This window comes from Salmo trutta, chromosome 2, assembly GCF_901001165.1.
Source record: "Salmo trutta chromosome 2, fSalTru1.1, whole genome shotgun sequence".
In the NCBI taxonomy this organism is placed as follows: domain Eukaryota; kingdom Metazoa; phylum Chordata; class Actinopteri; order Salmoniformes; family Salmonidae; genus Salmo; species Salmo trutta.
This window is the reverse complement of record NC_042958.1, coordinates 58,418,853-58,444,780: the sequence shown is the minus strand read 5'-3', so window position 1 is coordinate 58,444,780 and position 25,928 is coordinate 58,418,853. Positions and strand designations below refer to the sequence as shown.

Here is a 25,928-nt window from a genome sequence, read left to right as displayed (position 1 = left end):
TTGATTTGCAATACCTATAGTGTGTTAGTGGCAAGATGGCAGCAGTATCTTTGGCGGGTGACTGTGGCCTAAATGCATTTAGTATTTTAAGGTTTCAGATAAATAGGTAGGCCTATATGATACCTCTTGGAAGTTGTCACAATCATGTGCACACACTGAAAATGAGACAACCCAAAATATTTAGATCTAGATTTCCTGTGTTTTTTTAGATGTACAGTGTTTTTTATTGTGTGTCGCCTACATTTGTATTACCTTTGAGCTAGCTGTAATGCTAAGTAGATATGCTACAATTGACTCATACCCAAAATGTTTTATGGGTCATTTAAAGAGTAAAATCGAGACATGATGTAAGCGATGTTCTCAAGGGTTCAATGTCATTTTTCAGAATCCACTTTCCAATCATCTGCACTATTCGACGTCGTCATCATCATCATCATCATCATCAACATCAACATTATCGTCGAGCCTCAATCAATGAATTGATAAGCTGTATGTTATTCACTCCATTTATACAGCAGTATGCTGACACATTTTCTTTACAACCTGATCTCGTGTATTGCTCTTTGACTCCATCTACTGGCGACAATAAGCCTACATTTGGACACCGAATTCTTGAGACAGAAGCTTTCAGAATGACATATTGACGTATTCGTACAAATTATTATTATTTTTTTCGTTTTTTATGATCAAATTAAACTAAAGCAAACTAAAATGTATTTTGCACAAACGCTATTGACGTTGAGTAACTGTCATTCTGTATACAGACAAGTCGTAGGATACTTAGCAACAATATTTGATTACTTGTGGAAACAATTTTGTTGAAGGAAGTCTACACAGACTATTAACTATCAAGTTTAGATAATACAAAATTATTTTGTTGAAATATCAAAGGTTTTTACAGTGAACGGAAAATAACATTGATTGGAAAAAGGAAAGACATCCTATTCTAAAGAAAGTGGCTTTGTTTATTGATTAAAATGTATTGAACGTTTTAGTCCAACAACAAAATAACGATAATAGCATAATAATAATACATATTAAATAATATTATTCAACTCAATAACATGTGTCTACTGATATAAGAAGCAGTCAAAAACAATATCAGACTAGATTCGATAATGACAATATTTATATTAATGTAAATATATTTATTTGATAATATTAAAAAACATAGATGATTTATTTTAGTGGTTAATAATAAAACATGCTGCATGTAATGTGGTCTACTTAGGCCTACAAGTTCCCGAAACATGAACGGCAATCTTTAAGAGATGAATGTTGAAACCAACGTGTAATATCCTCTGCATTGGCCTTGATCAGTTGGAAAATCCTTTTGCCTTCTGTCAGTTGATTTGTCAGTGTAGACGTCTTGGTCGTGTTTAACTTTTTATCCGGCCAGTGTGGGAATACCTAGAAAACAGAACGAACACGTTAACTTATACGTGAACGAATGATGAAACATAAATTATGTCAAACAGCTTAAAATAACAGCTGCATGAAAGTAGAAATTCAGCTGGATCAATTGAATAGGCCCACGTTTGATTGTGCAACTAGCCCACTTCTAGTAATCAATACTTTACATTTGTGGGTAATTGAAAGAACCAACAAACAACAACATTATTCTTCTTAAGTCAATTTGATAAAAGGGGAAATTGTACAGTAATTATTTCATGCAAACCAAAGATCGAATAAAGATCATATAAGGGTCAAATAGTGTGTGTGTGTGTGTGTGTGTGTGTGTGTGTGTGTGTGTGTGTGTGTGTGTGTGTGTGTGTGTGTGTGTGTGTGTGTGTGTGTGTGTGTGTGTGTGTGTGTGTGTGTGTGTGTGTGTGTGTGTGTGGAGAGAGAGGGTGGTGTTGCCAGCATTATATTATTTATATCGTTTGTTTGCAACGAAATTAAGAACGAAAACGAAATGCTTCAATGTTTAATGAATCAGAGGGCGCAAGCTCATTTGATATGTGGAGAGACTGCGCGAGAAGCCTGTGCGCTTCGTTTCGAGTCACTGGGGACCCCTGTGCGCAACAAGAGCCCCCCCATGAGAGCAATATTGTAACCAGACGCTCGCGATTGGCCGGACGTTGATCAGATGGTACAGTTCCCTTCTGCCCTATTGAGTGGCACCTCGCAAGCCCCCTTCAGCTAAAACCAAATCTCCGATAAAGTAATGGCAAAACCACTTGGACTATAAAACATTACAAATCATATTCCTCGGAGCATATTTGTCCATCCAATGAGTTCCTATTTTGTCAACTCAACTTTTCCTGTTTCTCTGCCCGGAGGACAGGAGTCTCTCCTCGCTCAGATACCTTTATATTCCTCCGGATATACTGACCCTTTAAGACACTTTTCCAACGCTACATATGGAGCTGCCAATATGCAAGAGAAGGTTTACCCAACCTCATATTACCAGCAAACCACTAGTCTCTACGGTCGCCCCAGCACCAGCGCTCCCTGCGACTATACAGCTGCCGCTTTTTACACTGACCGCTCGTGCGCTTTCGCAAATCGAGAGGAGCAGCCGCTCTTTGTAACTCAGGACCAGCGCAAGTCAGAGTGCCTCGAGCAGAATGTAAACATAACCACTGCTGTGGACGACAAGTCTTCTCTGCTTTATCCCTGGATGCAAAGGATGAATTCTTGCACAGCCGGTCAGTGAAACCTTTACTTTTGATTTGTGTTAACGTTTAACGTGTTTTCATTGTTAATTTATTGAAAGGGGGGTTTACAATCAGCATGTTGCCTATCAATCAGATGACTACTGTAACAGTGTTGCCTGGCAAAGTCCATAATATGCATAGACATTGTAGCTTATAAGTAACTATTGGTTTGAAATTAAGACGGGAAAAATAGAAAAGAGGAAGAATTTTACAAGTCGTTGTGTGAACACATGCATGATGATTTGATGACTGGGATATGTATTGGATTCTATCGCCGGGAACGTGATTGACATGAAAAATATATGAACAGATAAACTGGTTTTGTATAGGAAACGCGTTAAACTGTCAAAATGCAGTGGGCTATCATGTGAATCAAATGGATAATTTCAACTACGCTATGCTATTTTTAAGGTTTTAGTAATGGAGGCTATTTTACATGTATATAGGCTAATTTATTACATCCATAATAGTGATTGTAACAATAGTCTATAACAGTGATGATAGTGTAAAGGTATCCATCCTGTCCATGTCTTTGTTTCTTACATAATTGCTGGGTTTGGTTTGCTATTCTTTTTTTGTAGGGACATTGGGCAGCAGTGGACGCAGGGGCCGTCAGACCTATACTCGATACCAGACTCTTGAGCTCGAGAAAGAGTTCCATTTCAATAGGTATCTCACCAGGCGTCGTCGAATCGAGATTTCGCATGCTCTGTGTCTCACTGAACGTCAGATAAAGATTTGGTTCCAGAATCGCAGAATGAAGTGGAAAAAGGAGAACAAAGTTATGAATCCTTCGAAACCCAGCGACGAAGAGGAGGAAAAGCAGACAGATTAAAAGACACTGAGTAAAAAAGCTACACAAGCCATCCTATAACTGTTGTAACATGAATTGAGAGATGTTTAATTATTGTTGGTTGTTGTTTTTCATAAAATAGCTGCATAGGCCTACACATTTTTGTGAAAATATGTAAATAGGCCTACTAGATAAATATATTTGCACGATGAAATAACGTCTGTTGGTTAGAAACAGGTTAAAACCAACTGAAGCTGGCTAGCCTATTCTTATGATTTTGGGTTTTTTGTTTTGTCAATATTGTTGCTTGAAAGTAAAATAGGGTTTACCACATCCACAAAGTCAAAATTGGCTATATCGTAAAAATTCATGAAAAAAGAAATGTGGTCTTAATTTAAGGTTAGGTAGTGTGGTTAAGGTTAGAAGTGTGGTAAAGGTATAAAATCACATTTTAGGAAGATCAATTGTATAAATAGGCGGGGTTTATGACTTTGTGGTTGTGGTAACTGGTGACGACCGTGAAATAGGCCTTACACTCGCACATATTGGTTTCCTGGAACGGCGTTGAAGTGCAAAAACAAGCCTAGTCAAAATACTCGATAATTAAATATTTTTGCTTCAAAAATATTTTTTTATGGCCCCATTATCGATACAAGAGAGATGCTTTGGCCTAATAGCCTACCATAGTGTGTGTTGTATTTTGTTCGTTTTAGGCTTTTACATCGCTTTGTCATATTCAACTGGATAATGTTTTCACAAGTTGTTGATTGTGCACTTACCATCTGGACGTCGTGTGCAATATTATGTAAGACATGTTTTTGTTATCTTTTGTAAATGCAAATAAAGCGTTGGTAATTTCTGCAAATACTTCATAGAAAGTTTTCTTGTTTTATTGATGTGAAGGCAATAGTCTTATAATAGTTATTATTATCATTATGTCCTGTAAAATGGACCTAGTTGAGCAAACCGGACATTTAAATAGGCTAGTCTCTCTTTAATGATACAAATTCCTTGTGTATTAGGCCTACTATAATATATGTTTTTGTATAACTTTTTTATACTGGGATACCTGTCTGAGATACCTATTGGTAAAATAGTTTAGCCTACTTTTGTGTCCTAGAACAGTCAATGTTTTAAAAAAAATGAACAATGAAAAAAAGTATTCAGAGCACCCTCTCTGACAGTTACCTCCACTGCCAGTAGATGACGCTGTCTGTCTACATGGATCTCAGGGCGAAATGGGGAGGCACCATTGACTCGAGCATAACGACCATCATTTCGTCATCATTTGTAACCATAGAGCATGAATTACCTCTTGAAGTCATCAGTGAGAATTTACGACTGGTCAACAAATGCACGTGATTCCCGAGCGCTCTCCCATATTTGGCCGCATACCTGGCAAAGTACAGTAGGCTTCATTGCTATAATTCATGATTACATCATAAATCGTGAAGCAGAGGATTATAGCGACAAAGATCTACAAATCGAGCCTTTAAAAACAAGCAAATGAGCTCTTACTTTGTTAACTCGTTTTCAGGGCGCTATCCGAATGGCTCCGACTATCAGTTACTAAATTATGGGACTAACGGCACTGTGAACGGTACGTTCAGGGACCCTGGCACCATGCACTCTGGGTCTTTCGGATGCAACTACAATGGCATGGACCTAACCGTAAATCGCCCCGACACTGGTAGCCACTTCGCGGCTGTTGGAGAGGATACCCGTGGTTTTCCGTCCACTGGCCCGGATGCCCGGTACAGATTGCCGACCTGCTCGCTTTCGTCTCCAGATCCCCTTCCTTGCGCCAACCGCGAGTCTTTGGAACTAAAAAGCCCCTCTCCTCCACCTGACCGGAGCACGACCTCGATCGCCAACAATAATCTCAACAAAGGCAACAACAGTCATTTTACAGAGATAGAGGATACCAGCGTTGTCTCTGAGACCGAGGAAGGCGCGCACACAAGCAGTACCAGCAGCATGGCTGCCCGGGCACAACAACTACAACAGGAGTCCAATAACGCAACCTCCACGACAATCTCAAACGATTGCCAAACGCCGCAAATATTCCCATGGATGCGGAAACTGCACATTAACCATGGTACATACATAGCCTACTTTTACTGTGTTTTGTGGTGGTCTTGCTTTGGAGTGAATTGCATGCTCGCTGATGTGATTTTCTATAGTACAAATTTGTAGCGTCACAAATATGTCAAGTGTTGCATGAACTCCGTAAGGATGGTAGGATATAGCAACGGATTTGCTTTTATGATATTGTCCAGTGCAATATATTTCTTAGTGCAAGATAAAACATAATTGTTAGCCTATTAAAGTATTTTAATTGTAATAAAGATAATTGTAATAAAGATTAATTTAGAGAAACATTATTTAAATGTTGGAAAATTGGTGGCTATTTATGTTTAGGCTATAGCGGAATGCAAGTTCTATTTCTGGTAATGTAGGATAGTTGTGCGACAATCCGTGCATGCCACACAACGTGCAGCCTATTCAACACCCAGAATTGCTTAATATTTCATATGTGCTGTTAAACATGTTTCCTTTTGTAATGTTTAAAATCCTATTTCCACTATCTGTTGTCCACTTCTAATTTGGATTTTTCATGCAATTTAGAAATGGCTGGACCAGATGGGAAAAGGGCCCGAACAGCGTACACCCGCTACCAGACGCTAGAGCTGGAGAAAGAATTTCACTTCAATAGATACCTAACCCGGAGGAGGAGAATAGAGATAGCCCACACGTTGTGCCTCACGGAACGACAAATAAAAATATGGTTTCAGAATCGAAGGATGAAATGGAAGAAGGACAATAAACTGAAAAGTATGAGTCTGGTTACAGGAGGTAGCGCGTTCCATAACTGAGCTCGAACTAAGAGTGATACGGGAGAAATCCGGAGGACTGTAAGCTACAGCGCAGCACCTTTCAGCATGTTGTTGTGATTTTAGACGAACAAAAATATTCTGTGGTCTTTAACAGACGTTTAGTTTAACGTTGTGTTACGGTAGCCTGTAGTTATCTTTGGAACTAGAAAAAAGTTAGACTCATTGTCTAAGGGTAGTATAAAGTCATGTGCTCTGTTTTATCTCTTGAATGTTGTCATGTTTCACGTGAGCTGTTAGCCTATATTGTGTAATTTCTAAACATTCGAACAGGTGTAAAGTGTACAGTAGCCTATGTTTCCAAAACATACGCTGCTCTTCATTGAATGTAAACCTACAGATGATGGGATCATTCAAAGCGCTTCAGTGTAAGTTTTTAATGCTGTATTTATGCTTGATTATCGTGGTTAGCGCAGTACGTTTTCCAGGTTTAAAAATACAGGTAAATCTGTTATGTAGCCTATAACACGTTGTGCACAAATATATCCAATTGTAATTGTTTAGAACTAAGTACTTATTAAGTTGCATAAATGTATTGAACCTTTTCAATGTGATCAATTTGTATAGTGGACAGGAAGGGAGTGGTATTCGGTGGATTATACGCCTACAGTGATGGTAAAGATTTTGCCAATTAAGCTTTTTGTATTTCTATGTGAATCTATAGATTTGGAAATAAAGTTACTCTCCATCGCTCGATATATTTGAAGCATAGTAATTGCAATTAATTAACCTCTTCTTCATTTAACATATAGTAAATGAATGAATTAGGCCTACACATGTTTTAATGCACTATTTTAAAGACACACATAGGCTATAACACTGGTGAACGTAAACCATTCATGGCATTTTGGACATTTTGTATCAACAATTTAGGCTTACTTAACCTTGCCACACGTTCAAACAAATTAACTTCATAAACAACATGTTCCTATAGATTCTGTACTGTTTTACAATGATATAAAATAACACATTAGCAAGAATAATTTCCATGGAAGTTTTCATGCTTAACATTGGCTTGAGATCCCTTTTTTGGTATAGGCCTATGACGTGCATTACATTTGAGTCAGGTTTGTTGCTGATTTAAATATGTGCATTGTTTTCGTCCAAGCTATATTGTTTTAACCATGCACCTATAAAGTGCCCACCATCATGTCAAGGTTATTAGATTCATTATTGGTTCCATGCTGCCATTCTTTACCAGAAAAACAAACGCTAAACCTTTAAAACTTACCCTCTTATTGACTTCTTTGGGTTGAGTCGCACTTCTGTTTGCTTGTATTTAGTTATTCGTTTCCCCATCAAATGTCCCAACATGTAGGCTGTCTTACAGGTACGTGGCTCGAATTTACTAAATGCCTCCGTACCGTAGAACATATAATCCATTTACTGACTCTGAAAGGTCACGTGGGGTCCATAAAGTTAGTTTTATGGTTTTGGGGAGTAGACAATGTACTATATAATTCACATTCTTGAATGAAAGTGACGGTTTTACTGCTGCGAAGGGATTAGAAAGGGCTGTGGACTGTACAGCACTAGTCTGGGCAGTGGCGATATCCTCGATATTAGGATAGAAAGTTCATATCAGAAATGCAGTGATACATTTAAATAAGTGTTCCACTGTCTATGATTATAAACCAAACATATGTTATTAATGTTGGAATTAGCCTCAAAATAAAATATTTTGACAATCCATGGATTGTAATCGAATTATCTATAAACACCAGCAAATAAGAATTCATTCATTTTGCTCAGCGTAAAACTGGGGGAAATTCTGCCTCTTCACGAACAGGACACTAACTAATTCAATTTCTGCAATAACTGCATTGAACCTCGTGGATTTAGTGTCAGAGGTGCTGATATGAGATGGGAAATTGGATAATGCATGTCTCTGGCCTATAGACTCAAGTCAGAAAACTGACAAAAACTTGAAGTGAAATTCAAGTCTGTATCCAAAAATTAGACCGTCTTGATAAAAGCGTGGCCTAAGGTAAAGCACGAACTTGAACAGGGTTTTGTGTGTACCATCAATCTCCAAGATAAGCCATTGAACAGTGCGTCTCTCTCCAAGGACAGGATAGGTGAATCCACTGTAAACGTTGGGAATCAGACCTCTGTCGATTTGAATAAATTATTCTGGATATATGATCTAATCATATAAATATTAGGCTTTATAATGCCACACTGAACAAAATATAAACGCAACATGTAAAGTGTTGGTCCCATGTTTCATGAGCTGAAATAAAAGATCCCAGAAATGTTCCATATGTACAAAAAGCTTATTTCTCTCAAATGTTGTGCACACATTTGTTTACATCCCTGTTAGTTGGATGTACTGCCAAATGAGCATTTCCCCATTTGCCAACATAATCCATCCACCTGACAGGTGTGGCATATCAAGAAGCTTGTTCTGTTGACAATAAAAGGACACTCTAAAATGTGCAGTTTTGTCACACAACACAATGCCACAGATGTCTCAAGTTTTGAGGAAGTGTGCAATTGGCATGCTGACTGCAGGAATGTCCACCAGAACTGTTGCCGGAGAATTGAATGTTAATTTCTCTAGCATAAGCCGCCTCCAACATAATTTTAGAGAATTTGGTAGTACATCCAACTAGCCTCACAACAGCAGACATGGTATATGGCGTCGGTGTGGGCAAGCGGTTTGCTGATGTCAATGTTGTGAACAGAGTGCCCAATAGTGACGGTGGGGTTATGAAATGGGCAGGCATAAACTAACAACAATGAACACAATTGCATTTTCTCGATGGCAGTTTGAATGCACAGAAATAGCGTGACGAGATCCTGAGGCCCATTTTGAGGCTTTTTAAAGGTATCTGTGACCAACACAGATGCATATCTGTATTCCAAGTCATGTGAAATCCATAGATTAGGGCCTCATTTATTTATTTCAATTGACTGATTTCCTTATTTGAACAGTAATTCAGTAAAATCTTAGAAATTGTTACACGTTGCGTTTTTATATTTTTGTTCAGTATATTAAACGCATCAAACTCTGATCCTGATTGTATAGGCCTGTATGTCAAACTTGGATTACGCCCAATTTTGTATGTTATATTATAATAACGCGTTGCTATTGTGTGTTTGTAGCCTATGTTAATGGTTCATGTCTTTGCGTAGTTGCCATGGCTAAATTGTGTGTCCCATTGTGTAGCAAGCCTACCTGACCAAATTGTATATGAATCAGCATGCAATCGCAGTTCTGCGTGGTGATATCCAATCAAATTAGGGCAATATGAAAACACTGGTTTTGACATCTTTCGTCAATAGCTGTCATTTATTCATCTAAAATGTACCTAAATGCAATAAATATTCCCGATGTCTCAAACTTTTTTTGCTTAAATCATTTTATATATTAAAAAAAAAATTATGCTAAAGAACACACACCAATGTTTTGTATTGGGTAGAAACAATTCCACTATTCATAACTGTTAAATAGCCATTTAACCAGGATAATAAGTATTGCATATTGATAGGGGTAATCTGTGCACGGATCTCATCAATAATTCATAGACCGGGATCATCGCGAGGTCACTAGACGAGAGCCACAGATGCTGAGGATCTAACCTACAATACCAATAGGCCTGTTTCTCAGACATCGTCAACATCCTTGGAATCCATAGGCCTACACGAACGAAAAAGACAGTCTGAATAATTGTTTTAATTTGTGCTTTTGGAAGCATACATGATAGCCGATGGAATTGTATCTTGTGTTGGTTATTCTGTATGGATGGATTAATGCGTAAAATACGTTAGTGTTTTGTTTAAGAATTGTCTATGTTTCGTTTTCCATTTATAGGCCTACTTATTATTTATATTCAATACAATTGCATGGAGATTATTGACACCTTTATTAGTGCGTAGGTATTTTTATTGAGCAGTTGGGAATCAAGTTTACATTGAAAAAGCATTGATAGATGAACAGGCTATTTGTTCTTTATCTGAAAACTTGTCTTACAGCAGTCGACACAAATATTTTAATATGCATGGATAGATGGCATAATAATCGTGCTTGACAAAGTGACCTCAAAGTAAATCTTAAAATATGCGATTGGAGCATAGGCCAATGCTTATTCAGTGACGTGATGTAACGCCACTTGCACACCAGCAGAGCCCGCTTCAGACCGGCTTCACTGTTGCCCCGCTCAATCGATCATCTAACTATAGGCCTATGACTATGTTATAGCCTACACACAAAACAATGTCCAATGGATAACATGTATGACGTCTAGACTACTCAAATATTTTAGCAAAGTTGTAAATTAAGCACAGTGTAAAAAAAAAGTCTCAAACCTTAGAAAATGTGTGGTTATATTACAATGCCTGGCCTATATTTCCAATGAGAGGAGATAAAACAAAATGTCTCCCATTATCTCACCATTATCTTCCCCATTATCTTCTCGAGTACCGTAACATGTAAAAACATTCTGGATCAAAATAATGTATTTATTTGGAATTATGCTTTAATTCGGGGTGTAGGTCTAGCCTACCCACTGTTTGCTATTTAACTGTAAATCACTATACATGTCATTGCTCTCTCTGCGCTCAGAATGATCAGCTCCAATAACTCACAGGAGCCTGGTTCCTATATATATTGGGCCCCTGCTCCCTTTTTGGTAAAAGGAGTAGGCCTACATTACTCAATAAAAGCAGAAATTGTTCATGTGTGAGGCCTTGAGGAAGGGGTGAAACGCAGGTCACCGCTTCTAACAAATATTAAAATGCCATGCGATTCGTGAGGCGCGGTGTCTATCAAAGGCTGTACGTCCAAAAACGAGATTAATCAGAAAGCTCGTGTCCACCTAGTATGTGTTTTGGGTTCTGGATTTTTCGGATGACGTAGCTCCAGCAGGCCATGTTTTTAAATCAGGAGAGAGACAAGTTACAGTTGAAGTCGGAAGTTTACATACACTTGGTTGGATTCATTAAAACTCGTTTTTCAACCACTCCACACATTTCTTGTTAACAAACTATAGTTTTGGCAAGTCAACAAGTCTAAATCTACTTTGTGCATGACACAAGTAATTATTCCAACAATTGTGTGGAGACAGATTATTTCACTTATAATTCACTATCACAATTCCAGTGGATCAGAAGTTTACATACACTAAGTTGACTGTGCCTTTAAACATCTTGGAAAATTCCAGAAAATGATGTCATGGCTTTAGGAGCTTCTGATAGGCTAATTGACATCATTTGAGTCAATTGGAGGTGTACCTGTGGATGTATTTCAAGGCCTACCTTCAAACTCAGTGCCTCTTTGCTTGACATCATGGGAAAATGAAAATAAATCAGCCAAGACCTCAGAAAAGAAATGTAGACCTCCACAAGTCTGGTTCATCCTTGGGAGTAATTTCCAAACACCTGAAGGTACCACGTTCATCTGTACAAACAATAGTACGCAAGTATAAACACCATGGAACCACGCAGCCGTCATACCGCTCAGGAAGGAGACACCTTCTGTCTCCTAGAGATGAACGTACTTTGGTGCGAAAAGTGCAAATCAATCCCAGAACAACAGCAAAGGACCTTGTGAAGATGCTGCAGGAAATGGATACAAAAGTATCTATATCCACAGCAAAACCAGTCCTATATCGACATAACCTGAAAAGCTGCTCAGCAAGGAAGAAGCCACTGCTCCAAAACCACCATAAAAAAGCCAGACTACGGTTTGCAACTACACATGGGGACAAAGATCTTACTTTTTGGAGAAATGTCCTCTGGTCTGATGAAACAAAAATAGAACTGTTTGGCCATAATGACCATCATTATGTTTGGAGGAAAAAGAGGGAGAATTGCAAGCCGAAGAACACCATCCCAACCGTGAAGCATGGGGTTGGCAGAATCATGTTGTGGGGGTGCTTTGCTGCAGGAGGGACTGGTGCACTTCACAAAATAGACAGCATCATGAGGAAAGAAAATGATGTGGATATATTGAAGCAACATCTCAAGACATCAATCAGGAAGTTAAAGCTTGGTCACAAATGGGTCTTCCAAATGGACAATGACCCCAAGCATACTTCCAAAGTTGTGGCAAAATGGCTTAAGGACAACAAAGTCAAGGTATTGGAGTGGCCATCACAAAGCCCTGACCTCAATCCTATAGAACCTTTGTGGGAAGAACTGAAAAAGCGTGTGCGAGGAAGGAGGCCTACAAACCTGACTCAGTTACACCAGCTCTGTCAGGAGGAATGGGCCAAAATTCACCCAACTTATTGTGGGAAGCTTGTGGAAAGCTACCCGAAATGTTTGACCTAAGTTAAACAATTTAAAGGCAATGCTATCAAATACTAATTGAGTCTATATAAACTTATGATCCACTGGGAATGTGATGAAAGGAATAAAAGCTGAAATAAATCATTCTATCTACTATTATCCTGACATTTCACATTTTTTAAATAAAGTGATGATCCTAACTGACCTAAAACAGGGAATTTTTACTAGGATTAAATGTTAGGAATTGTGAAAAACTGAGTTTAAATGTATTTGGCTAAGGTGTATTTAAACTTCCGACTTCAACTGCATGTTTGCACTGGAGGAAAGGACCAAACAAAAGTCAGGACTCGGATAACGTCTTCAATGTCACACTTTTTAATCAACACTTTTTTTAAAACAGTCTGCATTTAACTGCCAAAATAAAGGAAACACTTGAGTAAATGAGGGATACGAATTATATTGAACGTTAATTAAGCAGTTAACATCCCGTCATGCTTAGGGTCACGTATAAAAATTCCCAGTTGCCAATTTTTGGCTAGAAGAGACCTCAGTGACAAGAAGAAGGGTTTCAAATGCGCATATGGGGTTTAAAGGGTGTGTGTGTGTTAGTCACTAGATCTAAACCCAATTTAACACTTATTGGAGATTCTGGATGTGTTCTGAGAGAGCGTTTTCTACCACCATCAACAAAACACCAGATGATGGAATTTCTCGTGGAAGAAGGGTGTCGCATCCCTCCAATAGACTTCCAGACACTTGTAGAATCTATGCCAATGCGCACTGAAGCTCTTCTGGCCGATCATGGTCAGAGCCATAACCAGGGTTTGAGTTTTAGTGAGGTTTGTTATACAATTAAAAAACGTTAAAATGCTATTCGTAGAACAGAACAATGACCCCAGCCATGATCACTTTGACTGCTAGTTCTTTCACCTCAGTCAACCACATAGCCTGTTAGCTAGCTTATACAATTGTAATGTTATACGCCTGATTTGATTTGAAAGGGGGAAATATGAGAAATGATTCACACTGACGCATAGCATCAGCGACTGTTCAGTCGGTTGTAATGATGAATTGTATAAAACCATCAAGTCCACATAGATATCTCTTTTCTCAAATTCCATAGTGTTCACGTTTGTATTCCTAGGAATTACTCATCAAGCTCCACACAGACGTCAATGGAGCACACAGATTATCGTTTGTATTATCGCATTCACATGAATTATTAGAATGTTACTTACAGTGATGTAGTGGTAAAAAGGTGGGTGATGGGTAAACTATAAACTCCAGTGGGCGATCGATATAAGACTGTATTGTTTGCTTTTTGATTAGACAATGTAGGCCTATAGGGAAAATAGGCCATGTGGAGATGTTCATATTGAAACATATATATATATATATATATATATATATATATATATATATATTTATATATATATTTGTTTTAGTTCACAACTTATTCCATAAGTTTTAACAAGTTTGGGAACCACTTTACTAACCTCTCCCTCTCTGCCTGCTTGCTTGTTTCCGCTTTCTTGCGGTCTCTGCTTCTTCCTACATGCATTGCAGCCTGCCTCAGTCTCACCACATCACTGGCCTTCTCAGTATAGCCTATTCTCTCTAAAGCAACGTTATTATTATCCTGCTGAGGTATGCTCCGTTTAACGTTCCATTCTTACTTCATCCTTATAGTTGGCTAAGTAGCCGAATACAGAGCCTACAATATAAGTCTCTGCGACAGCTAGCCACCCGACCGACATACTGTCTTTATAAGAGACTATTTACCAGTTGTGCACTCATTCTTTGAAAGACGGTTTTTGTTTGTTTTGGGGGATGTCTGTAGACACGGCAAGGAGTCTCGGGATGGTTTTAAAATGGCCTTTTGTCCGGCATCTCGCAAACACACTCCACAGGGTTTCTAGTTACCTACTTGAGCCGACTCCGAGCTGGGGTGGTTAGTTTCACGTCTCAGGCCCTCGGCCTGTGCACGAGAAGGCGGAGTTAGCCGTTGAGAGAGTGGTGAATGTGCTGCTAAAAAGGCAAATCCAGGAGACGCAGGCGAACATTACGAACAGACCACTGTTCATAATTCCACTCGTTCACAAAGATGCAGGCGCGATTAGAACTCCGTCAGATTAAGAATATAAGCCTTCTGAACTTTGATCAACGCTGGGAGCAATATTTAGATGTTGACCCGTCATTTTTTAAATGATGTACAATATATTCCCCCCCCCCAAATTACCCAGAACACAAGTATAAACGCAACATGAAACAATTTCAAAATATCTCAGGAGATATTTTTGATTGACATCTCATGATTGACATCTCAGGCTGAGATGTCAATCATGGGCTTTGGAGCCACTGTGGAACAGGGATACATAGCCTATATTGAGAGATTGGAATTATCATGCAATTCTTTATTTACCCTCTACAGACCCTGCTGACCTTTTTGACAGAGAGAGCCTAATGTTGGACTAGATGTGTGCCAAACCTAGTTTATAAACTTTCTGTCATTATGCCTTTTTTTAATTATTATTTAATCGTGTTGCTGTAATACACAAACGGTCACGATCAAAACATTTATTTTTCTTATCCCAGGATCACTACTTTGAACATAATCCATACTATTTGGCTAGTAATGACCGCGAGTCCGTCTAAAGATTAACAGCAATGACATGGGGCGAGCCAAGGTTTACATTGTTCGGGGAGGTAGCCCTACCCACTCAGCATCAAGTGCCCAGGCTATAGACAGCCCCATGTTACTACTGACGATAGCCTTCCGTCTGCATTCATTTCGCCGACATATCCATCATGTCTCCTTTGAAAACTATAATGCGCAAAACTAGCTGCTGGCGAATACCGAGTGCTAACCTTTACGCCCGAGTTTTGTCTTTTGGATAATAAGATACGTTTTTGGAGAACCTCGGTAAGTGCCACTGTTGCTCATTACTTCCAGTTTCCAAACATAGGTCTATTGTTATAACGAAATGCACGTCTCATGTATTTTCAATGCAACTGATGGGTAAACCATGAGGTGTTATATGTATTGTAAAAAGCGTTATTATATGAAAGCTTTCCAACCTATGACAGGGCTCTCCAAAACAGTTCCTGGAGAGCTGTGGTCCTGTAGGTTTTGGCTCCAATCATAATAGCGCACCTGATTCTAATAATTAGCTGGTTGATCAGCTGAATCAGGTTGGTTACAACTGGGTTAGATTGAAAACATACAGGAGGATAGCTCTCCAGGAACAGGGTTAGATTGAAAACATACAGGAGGATAGCTCTCCAGGAACAGGGTTGGATTGAAAACATACAGGAGGATAGCTCTCCAGGAACAGGGTTGGATTGAAAACATACAGGAGGATAGCTCTCCAGGAACAGGGTTGGATTGAAAACATACAGGAGGATAGCTCTCCAGGAACAGGGTTGGATTGAAAACATACAGGAGGATAGCTCTCCAGGAACAGGGTTGGATTGAAAACATACAGGAGGCTAGCTCTCCAGGAACAGGGTTGGATTGAAAACATACAGGAGGATAGCTCTCCAGGAACAGGGTTGGATTGAAAACATACAGGAGGCTAGCTCTCCAGTAACAGGGTTGGATTGAAAACATACAGGAGGATAGCTCTCCAGGAACAGGGTTGGATTGAAAACATACAGGAGGATAGCTCTCCAGGAACAGGGTTGGATTGAAAACATACAGGAGGATAGCTCTCCAGGAACAGGGTTGGAGAGCCCTGGCCTATACGATATTGATTGACTGGGCCAGTGCAAACTGGGCTAGTGTAGATTACATTTTATTAATTAAAAGTGTAAGGAAGTTGGATAAGATGTTATTTTTCATGGTGTTAAATATTATCAAAGAGGATTGGTATACCAAACCCATGGTGAAACATGCTTTTTGGACCCATTATGATTTTTGAACGTAGTTCGTTATAGTACTTATACTTTTTACGCACACACACCCACACCCACACGGTTAGAGATGGACCAATACTTTGACGAGGCAGTCTGTTTTTGTTCACTGTAAGTTGTCCTAAATTTCGTCGTGCTGACCATGAGGCCTGAAATGAAACTGCCTATATCCTCATGCATTTCAAAAATTATTTTCGCTGTTTGTAGACAAAACTCAGAGGGTGTGTGAACTTATTTACCTTACCTAAATTGATTTAGGGTAGTTAATTGCTGGCGTAAATATGTCTGCCTCATATAGACTATAATCAGTTGTTTTGAACATTAGTAAATCCATTTGATTTGTAAATCCTGTGTATTGTATTTATGCGCCTTTTATCAATTGCCGTTGCATGAGGTCAGCAGGAGGCCTTGCCGTTTTAAATAATAATTTGCCATATAACAATCTGAACTAATCCATGAGTTTAGATTCTAACCGACCAACCATTTTCTGACAGAGAAAGGAACGGCTCCATTGGACGTTTCAGGATAGGCCTAAGATGTGGGTATCGTTCAGGATAACATGTGTTTCTTCATTCTTTAATACACTTTTGTTTTGCTATACAGCTTATCTATAGAGGACCAGACCGTCTGCCAAAGAAATCACAGAGTTCTTATCTCCGTTCTCGAAGACAGCAGTACAGTGCAAATCAAAAACGATATGGGTAGGTTTTATTTTATATTTGCAGCGCCGTGTAAATAATACAACACAAGGTTGCATTGCTCTGAAGCCAGTTCCCACATCATAGGTCAGAGTAGCCTGGTGAGCAACCGTCCCTGTCACGTGATTCATTAAATCATTGAGGAAGCGGTTGCAGAGTAGATGCATGCATTCATCAGGCCAACCACTGTAGTGATTTGCCCGCTGGTTTACAATGTATCTTCTTAAAGTCTACATAGCTGGAATGAAGAAGATCCTGCAAATGTATTGTAAGTATATGGATAGCATTTTTTTGGAGGATCTGATTTTGTATTAATTAGGCCATATGAATGACATTGCAGGAAATGTATGGTCCAATTCAAGAAATGTTACAACAAGCATGACACATTATGTTGTTTGATGTTCTATATTGAAGTTTCAATCTATTTCAATGATTTCGATGGTTTAGGTGATGTATACATTTCATCCTACACTATCTTCCTGTCTGCCAGTCGTTCCATTTTGATTTATAGCCTAATGGTATGTGAGCCAATGTCAGAGACAGCTGCCATTGTGTTTCTGGAATAGTCTTTTTTGTTGTTGTTTATAGCTGTATGTGCATTAATCTACAGATCCACAAGTGATACGATTAATCGGTGCTCTTAATTGTCTTTCTCCATCCTTCATCTGGGCTGAGCAGACCGATATAAAGACTTTATGCCTGGAGGTCTCGGGTTACATCAACTTGGCAATTACAGAGCCTTAACGTTTCATTTTAAGCCATAGAACCTTGAAATAAATCATTGTCTAATCTCGACGCCACATATTCATGCTTCATTTCGAATTGATCATCGTTCCCCCCAGGATAGAAGCTTTTTATGGAATATGATTTGAAACGATTATTATAGTATTTTCATGACAGTGTATATGGCAGGAATTTGTCTTGAGATTGGAAGAATAGGCACACAGATATATTTGATCACTGAAAGATGATATAGCTAGGCTATAGGCAGACATCCTATAAATGTATTATGACAATGTAGATAGAAAAAGTGGGAGATGTACGGTATCCATTTGATAGCTAAATTCAACAAATCCATGTGCACGGTCTGAACCGGTCACGGCTAAATTACCTCGGCTAAATTTCGTTAGATTGGCAGTCCTGACGTCTTTGATCAAAAGACTGGTCAATGTTTAGATTATTTTGTGTTGTAGCCTAATTACTTTCGTGTAGTTAAACATTAGCTATCCTGCCTGGGGTATTAACTATTGTCCCTAATGAATGAATCGAGGGGATTGAGTATTTTCAATTAAAAAGTTAACATAAGAGATCAAAGCACCGCCACAGTCCCAATGGGTATCGATCCACTAACAACAATCCTATAGCGGCATGTTTGATCCTCACCTCCAGTAGGCTCAGTGTCTAACCTGTACAGCCAGGAGGCAGATGGTTTTCCAAAGAAACTGACGCAATTTGGGTCCATGGCCCTTTGAGCACTAATATGCTGGAATATTAATTTACCTCTCCAAAACTGAATATGAATGTTGGGTTGCTGTGTTTTGTCTTGATGTGTGCAAAATAGTTCACTTTTCGATATGGTTGTCTGCCAGGTTAGACAGCCGCATAATCCTGAAATCTCTAATTCATATATCATGGAAATACATTCTATGTATTGCCAGTCACACTCAACACGAACTTTTTGGCAAATTTCACATTGGCATCATACATTATTCATGCAGGGGTCATGCAATAGTATGCAAAGTCATAAATTGACCAAATCAAAATCATAACCCCATTTTGACAATTTAGTTTGGCAAAGTTCAATTGGTGCGTTTTGATTGCCTTTCTTTATTTTAAGACAACAATGCCATTCCACATTTTTGCTACTACTCTCAAATTGTTATTTGTTTTCTGTTGTCATCTCCAAACACTGGTCTCTTGATTTTTATATTTATTTTGGTGGTCAAATCTGGCATATAACATCCAATGAGATAGGCCAACTCAAAGTAGCCTAAGTATAGACTGGGCTATGTTAGCTCTATGGCTATGCCATAGATAAAAGTTGGGGCCTCAGGTCAGATCATTAATGCAGATTGCTCTCGTGTGAATCAAATCGATCAAAGGCCACTAGCCCCGTCCCACCACATCTGCAATTACCATAATTTTTGTTGTGAAAAGGCTATCCTAAACACACATTTTAAAATAGGCTGCTATAACTGCAGACAGCCCCTTACAAAGCATCAGGGAGTAATGTATCCACATGTATTTGTCTCATAATGTACGGACTGAGGTCATGGTTTTCGGCGAATAGTGTTTTCAAATTGGCGATGTGGCCAGAATTCTTCTTCACTGTCTAGTCAGCTGCGCAAAGGCTACCCATGTTCTCGTTCGACCTCTTCCATGCTGTGGGCGACTCCCAATGAGTTAGTTAATAGCAAGCCTATCATTGCAACTGGATTATAATACTCCTCGATGTTTTTGAAAGGAGAGACCTCTCGTTATTGATTCTGGATGTGAAATTAATCATATCTAGGCAGTATTCGTGGGATCTACGTTATAAGCTAAGGTAAGCCGGGCTGGTGAATGGTCGGCTATTTTCTTTGTGATTTATGACCATATGACTCGTGCGCGGTTCAAGCAGAGTTCATAAAGCTGTACGCTGTGCCTCCATACCATCCAACATTCGTTTTCTCTTGAAAACTATTTCATCATCTTCTGTTTTTATTTATTTTGGTTGCTTATAAAGGCATACTCAGCATAATCGTTATAATGAATTCAGAGACCTTGAATATTTTGTTCATGTGGAAGATTTCAATGGAAATGTAAGGAAACGTGATTAGACATACAATTATAGGCTACCATTAACGGTTAAGCTTATCTGATATTGAATAAAGAAATTGGCTGTTTTTTCCCCCTACATTGGGCTTTATGTAGGAGACTATTGACACAGTTACCTTGTTTTTTGTTGTCGTGTTTTGTTGGCTAAATCTCGATCGACAGCTGTATATTATAATAATCTTATCATTAGCCTATGTAAGACCTATAGCCTATGTGTCTTTAATTAGTTGTTTTTATTTAGGCTAGTAATTTAACATGTAGGGCTATTTATTTTTTCTCTAAAATAGCATAGTTTCACACAAGTTCTACAGGCCTCAAGCATTCTAGCATGAAATTCTTGAAAATATAAAAATAATGTCTTGCCTTTATGGAATTCAAATTGCATTGTTGTTTGCATTCTTATTTGTTTAAGCCCATTGACGGGTCTGCAAAAGTAGGCCTATGCTGAATAAAACTACTGGACTAAAAACTGGTGACTTGTTTCTCAATAAACAATTACTTTTTTTAGGGTTGAGAAGGGAGAAGTAGATATTAGAGACTATCATCTAGTCCGACATTGCCTCTGTAAGCAGGTTGAAAGGGCCCTATTCACGTCATGATGCTATTGAGTTGATAAGATGGATTCATACTGTCACCTCCCTTATTATGTGTTTTTTCATAACCTTTCAGAACAGCAACCAAGAGGTCATTGGAAGGAAACTGTCACGTGACTTCTGGGTGCCAATGTTCCTTCAGAAGGTCAAAAGGGCCCCAGTAGCTGATGAGACATTTCTTGACAATGCAGAGAAATACCTACCAAGACGCCATAGCAATATTTGGAGAGTCCCCATACCAAGGTGCCAGTGGATTTGGATACAATCATGACGCACCAGCCGACCAACCCTTGGCCTACCTGGAGAGCCAGATCAACTTGAAGGAGTTGGATTGCTCATCGCAGTCAAATGGCAACAGCAAATCACAGCACCCAAAAGAGATTGACCCTAACTCAAATTCTACCTTCACCAAAAGCATATTCCCGTGGATGAAGAAGTCGACAATTCAGAACTGTATAAAGAACAACGGAGACAATCCCTTAGATGTTAATGGTGTGTATTCAAATGCCTAGCCCAATAAATAGTTGGACAGTAAAATTCCCATTTAGGTCTACAAATAATACTTTTTTAAGCTTGATAAATCCTAATTGTATTATATGATTACGACCAATGGGCGTTGGCTAATTGCATTTCCAGTTTCGACAGAAGCTTACATGTTGATATAATGTAATGTAATATAGCCTAATGTTGTTAAGATTTTGTTTAGGTACTGTAGGCCTATTCAATTGATGAATGACGTTCCATTTCATTTTCTCTCCGGCAGAACTATTTGGTGACGAGGAAAGCCCAACAACTGCAGCCTCCAAAAGGGCGCGCACTGCATACACAAGCGCCCAGTTGGTTGAGCTAGAGAAGGAGTTCCACTTCAATCGTTACCTTTGCCGCCCCAGGCGCATGGAGATGGCTAGCCAACTCAGTCTAAAGGAGAGGCAGATCAAGATTTGGTTTCAAAATCGGAGAATGAAGTGCAAGAAAGATGGAAAGTTTAAAGGACTGTGCTCCTCTTTAGGTAGCCCTGGAACTCTTACCAATCTTGGTTATATTCATGCAATGGGGGAGGATTATGACACTGTTTCCCCGCCATCTTTAAAGCGTCAACAAAACGATTATGTCAGTGCATTAGTCTATCCAAACTCAATGAAAGGGCAACAGAAATATGCCACAAACCCAGAATATGCTCCCTGCAGTATGCAGGACAATGATAGTAGTTTTTCCATTCATTATGCTCAAGCTGACCCGGTCCATGTTGATGTGAACTTGCCATTCACTGCATGCGGGATAAATACCCAGTGTAATCATACTGCACAGATGACGTCAAGCCAACACCGTCCTAAACCTACACTATATGATCCAAACACATCATACCTATTGGGGCATCATTCTTCTCAACAATGAATCAAGCAAGCTCCTAAACTGACTCATTTATAGCATATGTAGTCAGTATGTCCCTTGACCATAGTCAGATCCTTAGTGGACCGAATCCAAAGTTCAGGTCTGCACGCATAAAAATATTTTTTGTTGTTGCGCAAAAAGCCAATTATTCGCTGTATCCAAATGCATGCAAATAGTGTTGTCATTACAGCAGAGTTACTAATATTTTACTCGAAAAGAGCAGCTTTAACTATTTTGGGAATTCAGCGACTGATTGTGACCACTAGAGTCGGAGGTAAAACAGTTAATTCGAATAGAGTGTTTATAAGTATTGCTAGAGTCAACGTGATCCCGCCCACAGATCAGCACCTGCACACCCTATTCGATCCTGTTGGACAGTTTTGTGTTTCTGTTTTGATTTGTTATCCATATAGGATAAACCTGAAATTATTTAATTATATGAAACCACCGGGTAATGTAAAACATTGAATTTGAATCAATATCAAGCAAAAACTTTTCTCACTTATGTTTTTGTACAAGACTTGACATTATGCACTTTTATAAGTGGAGGAGGTCATGACCCAACTGTGTGCATTGGAATATTAAAAACATATATATTACAATGTTATTTCTATGTTATTTATGAATTTAATTTATGGGAATTGAATGTATTTTGTTATTTTTTTATCATAGGGCTTAGTGTTTACAGACTCTTATGCTTCAGGGACTGTTGAATCAGTGTTCCTCAAAATGTATTTAATTGTGAAATACTTTTGGATACCCTTTGAAATGCATGTGTAGGATATGCTGACGAATAATTTCTGTATATTGTTGAATAAATGCATTTGTTGTTCAGACTTTGTGCAGAACTGTTTTTTACACATCTTGTTATCAAAAAGAGCTCGCTCTACCTATATATAGTCTAAATGTGTCTAGTTAGAGTAAAATACACACACAATATATTCAAATATGTCAAATGAAATAGGCCACATTAGGTATAGTCTGGTAAAGATTATATGCAATAATAAATTGTTAAAAGTCCATAAAGGCACAATGATTTAGGCTGTTCTTTGTTCTCTCTCGAGCAAATTGGAGAACCAGCTGTCAAGCGTTTAGAGGAGCAGAAGATTGATCGTCGCATTAATTTCAAGACTCCTCTGTAAAATTAGCTCTCAGACAGAAGAACACACAGAGCTAATCAAGTAATTCACATGAGCTGCTATACTTATACACATTGGTCAACATAATTCTCCTAGAGGACGCCTGGTATTACAACCCATCTTATAGCCTCTTGTTAACGGCATGAATGACAATGGAAACATTTCAGTTCACTAAACTTACTTACTCTTATAATACTGTTAAAAAAGCACAGCCAAAATACTATTTCGATCACATAGACCATCCAATCAACTGTTTGCTTCAAACTCTAAATTACCGAGAGACAAAATTGAAATCATTTCAAAATCTTTCACTTTTCAAACTATCCTTCTCCCTCACTCTGACCAGAAGGTCCTTGCAGAAGTGGTGTGACGTGTTTGTGTTCTTATCAGATTGATGGGCGAGTTTGACTGAAGCATTTGTCATGTAAATGTGAGACGTTTGATGGACGATCCTGACCTGACAAACTGCTATAGGTCCCAATTGCCATTGGCGTAAAGTGAGTCACATGATCTGTCACTAAGGTGATATGAGCGTGGTAGGCAGTTTTACAGATTTGACATACTACGTAGAGGTTGTAGGGCACAGGGAAGAGCAATTAAGGTGGACTGACCCGTCTTCATTAATTTTGACATAACAATACAGGATGAACTCTTACTTAGATTATACCATTTGTAACAGGGGGACTAACATATTCAATGCCAATGCCGGATACCACCATTTAAACCATGGATACATGTCCTCCTTATCATCCAATTCATGCGCAACAAGTGATAGTTTTGCGTCCGATGGGCGGTTAGTTGGTGGTTCTTCGGTGCACCAGACTTCGAGCCACCCTCTCCACCAGCCTCAGCTTCATCATATAGATCTCCAGTTGGGCTCAACGGGAAACTCGGTGTATGGCTCGCCAACAGGGCCAAACTTGGATTATGGACCTCATCAATACGCTCTAATTCATGAACAAGAACGAGGTTTCATTCAGTCGCCTGGGATTCCTGTGTCAGCCATTGGAACGAACATGCCCCCCCTGGCCGAAGGGAACAGTGAGCCAGGGTCTGCACCAAGCAGCCAGTATCTGCACTTTTGCAGTGGAGAACAGGGGCAACAAGAATACTTGGAGAGTATTTACTCGAGATTAGTTCCTTCCCAATATAGTGATAAGGATTCGGATGATTTCAATGCAGATTTAACTTCAAAAACTTTCGACTGGATGAAAGTTAAGAGGAATCCCCCTAAAACAGGTTTGTTAGGGGGGGACATGGTCATAAATAACACTGTCATGACAAAGGCTAATTTATAGACAACATTACTATATATATATGAGGAAATGATAGAGACACTGCCTAATCAATGTTTGTGCTTTGCATGTCAGTGCGTAAACTGTGCCGTGGTGCGTAAAATAAATGATCAAATACAGAATGTGTTTGCTTGGCTGCTCACAATCATCACATAATAATAATACAGTTTATTCCTGTTTTCATTCCTTCATTTAAAATTCAATTTATTCCATCAGTTCCTTCATTCATTCATTAACTTTTACAGTTTCAGAATATGGAGTCCCTGGTCAACAGAATGTAATCCGTACCAACTTCAACACAAAGCAGCTGACAGAGCTCGAGAAGGAGTTCCATTTCAACAGGTACCTGACCAGGGCCCGGCGAGTGGAAGTTGCCGCTATTCTCGAGCTCAACGAAACTCAAGTGAAAATTTGGTTCCAAAACCGCAGGATGAAGCAGAAAAAGCGTGAGAAAGCAGGCACGGTCTTTCTAAACACAGCAGTACCGGCAAATGATTTGGGAGAGATCACCTCATCTCCTGATGTGTCACCAAGCTCGAAGACCGCATAAATCAATCTTTTTACAAATAACATTTGAATCACCGCACTCATGGTGCCGCACTTTACTTGTCACATTTTCAAGGATACTGCAGGTTTACAGGGTTTAGGTGCACTAATTTCTGCAAACAATTTAGTTTCATGTTTGCACTATTTACGGGTATTTTCTACAAATACATTTAGATACTTATGTGAGAAGTTAAAAATAAAAGGTTTGTTTTGAAAAGTCTGTATTTGTGCTGATTTGTACATTTGTGAGTGAATGAAATGTTCCCATACAGTAGGCTATAAAGTATTTATTGAATGTGACAATAAGGATATGTTGTAAGAAAATCTAAATCTATGGAACTAATTGAATTCTTCTTCGATGTTCTTTCTACGCAAATAGTATTTTGGAAGTCAACATTGTTTAACTGTTGTTGAAACTGTTTTAAATCTGCCTACTCATGAAATTAGGAATCAGATGGAAAAATATGTCATTTTCATTGAAATGCAATTCATATTGACAATCACATATTACTGATTTCTATATAATAGTTTTTACAAAATTAAACTTTAACAAATATATAATGTTCTGTCTTTCATTGCTGTTGAGTTTTACCCATTCTTTTCCTTTGCATAATGTGACATGAGGAGTCTTTCACCACACATGGGGTGGCTACCAATGACCTCTTCACCTCAGAATACCCCCAGGGTTTCTAAACATGACAACAAACTCCAGGGTGCCAGGTTTCACACTAGATTTGTTACCCAAATTCAATTTGGCTATGCACAAATGTCATGCCCTGAGATCCACAAACAATTGGTACAGGTTCTCACTTACACTTGCCACTTTCTCTTCTGATTGCTATAATAGTTCATTAGAAAAGTAATTGGATAATCTTCTACCACCACTAGAGCTACATTTCTAGTTGAACCTTGTATGCTGCCCTCAGCTCTTCCTTAAAGCTGGCAGGGGCTTGAC

General features: G+C 38.8%; 4 protein-coding genes across 5 annotated transcripts; all 4 read left to right on the top strand.

Annotated features, from left to right (window-relative positions):
• Positions 1 to 2,148: 2,148 nt before the first annotated feature.
• Positions 2,149 to 3,495, top strand: LOC115158642 (homeobox protein Hox-B6b-like). The gene is made up of 2 exons (XM_029707830.1): positions 2,149 to 2,651; positions 3,242 to 3,495. Exons 1-2 carry the CDS (start codon positions 2,234 to 2,236, stop codon positions 3,493 to 3,495), a joined length of 672 nt encoding a protein of 223 aa, XP_029563690.1. The 5' UTR covers positions 2,149 to 2,233.
• A 403-nt stretch (positions 3,496 to 3,898) lies between these two features.
• Positions 3,899 to 7,673, top strand: LOC115158632 (homeobox protein Hox-B5b). The gene is made up of 2 exons (XM_029707819.1): positions 3,899 to 5,551; positions 6,082 to 7,673. Exons 1-2 carry the CDS (start codon positions 4,960 to 4,962, stop codon positions 6,327 to 6,329), a joined length of 840 nt encoding a protein of 279 aa, XP_029563679.1. The 5' UTR covers positions 3,899 to 4,959; the 3' UTR covers positions 6,330 to 7,673.
• A 9,460-nt stretch (positions 7,674 to 17,133) lies between these two features.
• LOC115158624 (homeobox protein Hox-B3a) lies at positions 17,134 to 22,827 on the top strand. Of its 2 annotated transcripts, none has more exons than XM_029707806.1 (3): positions 17,134 to 17,194; positions 20,678 to 21,093; positions 21,365 to 22,827. In XM_029707806.1, the coding sequence occupies exons 2-3, from the start codon at positions 20,769 to 20,771 to the stop codon at positions 21,994 to 21,996; spliced, it is 957 nt and encodes a 318-aa protein (XP_029563666.1). In that variant the 5' UTR covers positions 17,134 to 17,194; positions 20,678 to 20,768; the 3' UTR covers positions 21,997 to 22,827. The 2 variants fall into 2 exon arrangements, with proteins under 2 accessions (XP_029563666.1, XP_029563657.1); XM_029707797.1 differs by lacking the exon at positions 17,134 to 17,194 and adding an exon at positions 19,385 to 19,736.
• A 788-nt stretch (positions 22,828 to 23,615) lies between these two features.
• hoxb1b (homeobox B1b) lies at positions 23,616 to 25,677 on the top strand. Its single transcript, XM_029707784.1, has 2 exons — positions 23,616 to 24,371; positions 24,673 to 25,677. Exons 1-2 carry the CDS (start codon positions 23,777 to 23,779, stop codon positions 24,975 to 24,977), a joined length of 900 nt encoding a protein of 299 aa, XP_029563644.1. The 5' UTR covers positions 23,616 to 23,776; the 3' UTR covers positions 24,978 to 25,677.
• The last annotated feature ends 251 nt before the right edge of the window (positions 25,678 to 25,928 follow it).

Bases quoted from the DNA above. Each gene is read 5' to 3' on its own strand.
- LOC115158632 (XM_029707819.1), top strand. From the start codon at position 4,960: ATGAGCTCTTACTTTGTTAACTCGTTTTCAGGGCGCTATCCGAATGGC. The intron at 5,552-6,081 runs GTACATACATAG...CATGCAATTTAG, and splicing joins GAAACTGCACATTAACCATG to AAATGGCTGGACCAGATGGG.
- LOC115158642 (XM_029707830.1), top strand. From the start codon at position 2,234: ATGAGTTCCTATTTTGTCAACTCAACTTTTCCTGTTTCTCTGCCCGGA. The intron at 2,652-3,241 runs GTCAGTGAAACC...CTTTTTTTGTAG, and splicing joins GATGAATTCTTGCACAGCCG to GGACATTGGGCAGCAGTGGA.
- LOC115158624 (XM_029707806.1), top strand. From the start codon at position 20,769: ATGAGACATTTCTTGACAATGCAGAGAAATACCTACCAAGACGCCATA. The intron at 21,094-21,364 runs GTGTGTATTCAA...TCTCTCCGGCAG, and splicing joins CAATCCCTTAGATGTTAATG to AACTATTTGGTGACGAGGAA.
- hoxb1b (XM_029707784.1), top strand. From the start codon at position 23,777: ATGAACTCTTACTTAGATTATACCATTTGTAACAGGGGGACTAACATA. The intron at 24,372-24,672 runs GTTTGTTAGGGG...TAACTTTTACAG, and splicing joins GAGGAATCCCCCTAAAACAG to TTTCAGAATATGGAGTCCCT.